Genomic DNA, 2,148 nt, shown 5'->3' with positions numbered 1-2,148 from the left:
TGTCTATTCTTCCACTTAACCTCTCCTTGTCCCTGTGTGTCCAGACGGTAGCCCTGGACGGTACTCTGTTCCAGAAGTCTGGAGTCATCTCTGGAGGAGCCAGTGACCTGAAGGCCAAGGCCAGGCGCTGGGATGAGAAGGCAGTGGACAAGCTTAAGGAGAAGAAAGAAAAACTCACTGAAGAGCTCAAGGTAACTTTGATTAGTATTGGTCCTCTCTGTCTGTCTGTAAGTTAGTTATCAGGATATCCTGAAAAGTCTTTTGAGTCAAAATATTTGTAGGAATACCGTTGTTATTGCCTGGATAACCTCCAAATGTAAAATGTTTTTGATTTATAGTTACTGACTGCAGTTTCATGTATTGTCACTTGGAAGTAAATTCACAACAATTTCCACTAATGTTTTTCTTTGTAGGAGCAAATGAAGGCCAAGAGGAAGGAGGCAGAGTTGCGTCAGGTGCAGTCTCAGGCCCACGGTCTGCAGATGAGACTCAAGTACTCCCAGAGTGACCTGGAACAGACAAAAACCCGTCACCTCTCCCTCAACATGCAGGTACAGCCTGGCTACACCTCATAATTTTTCTCTTCCTGATTGTTATTGCTATAGTGACTGCTGCATTAAAAGTTGTTTCATTTGTGCCATGCAGGAGAAGTCTAAACTAGAGAGTGAATTGGCAAACTTTGGCCCTCGCATCAACGACATCAAGAGGATCATCCAGTCCCGTGAGAGGGAGATCACCGACCTGCGAGACCGTATGAACCTGGTGAGACCGACACCAAGTGTGGTCCATTCAGAAGCCTGGCAATGAATATGTGGTATCGCAGTGATGTCAATATAATATTTTTGTTTTCCAGGTGGAGGATGAGGTGTTTATTGAGTTCTGTAAGGAGATTGGAGTGAGGAACATCAGAGAGTTTGAGGAGGAAAAGGTGAAGAGGCAGAATGAGATTGCAAAGAAGCGGTAAGTTTAGTATCTAGTAGGGGTGTGACAAGACGCTTACTCCACGAGACGAGACACATCACGAGATTGGGTTCACGAGAACGAGACGAGACGAGATTTTTTAAAAAAAATTAAAGAAATCCTCGATGAAATATATGAATGGAAATATATATGAATAATTTAGGTGCATTTTGAAATCAACTATAAATGATGAATGTTATTTAACTTTTTTTTTTTAGTATTTTAATGAATTTTATGCAGTAAAGGACGTGCAAACACTGCAAAATGTTTTGTATAAACTCTACCAACTGGCTTCTGCCCTGTACAATTCACACGAGAAATCTAACTCCTTTCCACAAACCGAACATAAAAAAATAAACAGTATAAATAAAATTGAGTGTAAATAACAGAAAAATAACACTTTAAATGCAAACAGTAAGTGTATCAATAACCAAAGTACTGCTCCTCAAAACTACAAGTGCAAACAGAAACAATTTTTTTCTTCAAGCATGAAAAGAGAGAAAACTACACAGAACAGCCTAAAATATGGTCATGTTCTTTTTCAAGAATTTAAGCATGGTCGACTGTTTCCACAAAATGTTGCACACAATGATAAAAGTGGGGGGATCTGCATAGTAATTTCACGCTCCATCACGCTGACATCCCATCGCCTCACGAGACAACTTTTCTCCTCGACGAGAAATCTCGTCATGTTTTAATCTCGTCACACCCTTAGTATCTAGTCAGTTTAAGTGTCAGTTCTTTCCACGGTGTTAGTTGACCTGTTACAGGTTTCCTATGTTGTCTAAAGTTATACGTAACATTTTGCTTCAGTCTTGAGTTTGAGACCCAGAAGACCCGCCTGGGTATCCAGGTAGACTACGAGAAGAATCAGTTGAAGGAGGACCAAGAGAAAGTCATGATGTGGGAGCAGACCGTCAAGAAGGACGAGGCTGAAATAGAGCGACTAAAGAAGGTAAAAACATGAAGTGAACATTGAAAACTTCTTATAATTAGGGCTGTCAAAATTATTACAATATTTCTGATACTGCATCACAAATAAAAGGCTCTGTTAAGAGCCACACACTTAATCTAAAGAGAGACTTCCTGTTCTGAGTACTGTATTTTCCGGACTACAAGTTGCTCCGGAGTTTAAGTCTTGTTAATCAAAAAATGAGTCAAAACATAAGTCGCACTGGACTATAAATT

At 40.1% G+C, this 2,148-nt stretch overlaps 1 protein-coding gene across 1 annotated transcript in view; it reads left to right on the top strand.

Annotated features, from left to right (window-relative positions):
- The window catches only part of smc1a (structural maintenance of chromosomes 1A), a 13,199-nt gene that overhangs the window by 6,920 nt on the left and 4,131 nt on the right, over positions 1–2,148 (top strand). Inside the window, exons 13-17 of the mRNA XM_032520343.1 lie at positions 45–191; positions 414–551; positions 646–762; positions 854–960; positions 1,774–1,915. Of these exons, the coding sequence (XP_032376234.1) occupies positions 45–191; positions 414–551; positions 646–762; positions 854–960; positions 1,774–1,915 (651 nt within the window). The remainder of the gene's footprint in view (positions 1–44; positions 192–413; positions 552–645; positions 763–853; positions 961–1,773; positions 1,916–2,148) is intronic.

The sequence above is a fragment of the Etheostoma spectabile genome, chromosome 7, assembly GCF_008692095.1.
Source record: "Etheostoma spectabile isolate EspeVRDwgs_2016 chromosome 7, UIUC_Espe_1.0, whole genome shotgun sequence".
NCBI lineage: Eukaryota > Metazoa > Chordata > Actinopteri > Perciformes > Percidae > Etheostoma > Etheostoma spectabile.
This window is presented reverse-complemented; position numbering and strand designations above follow the sequence as displayed.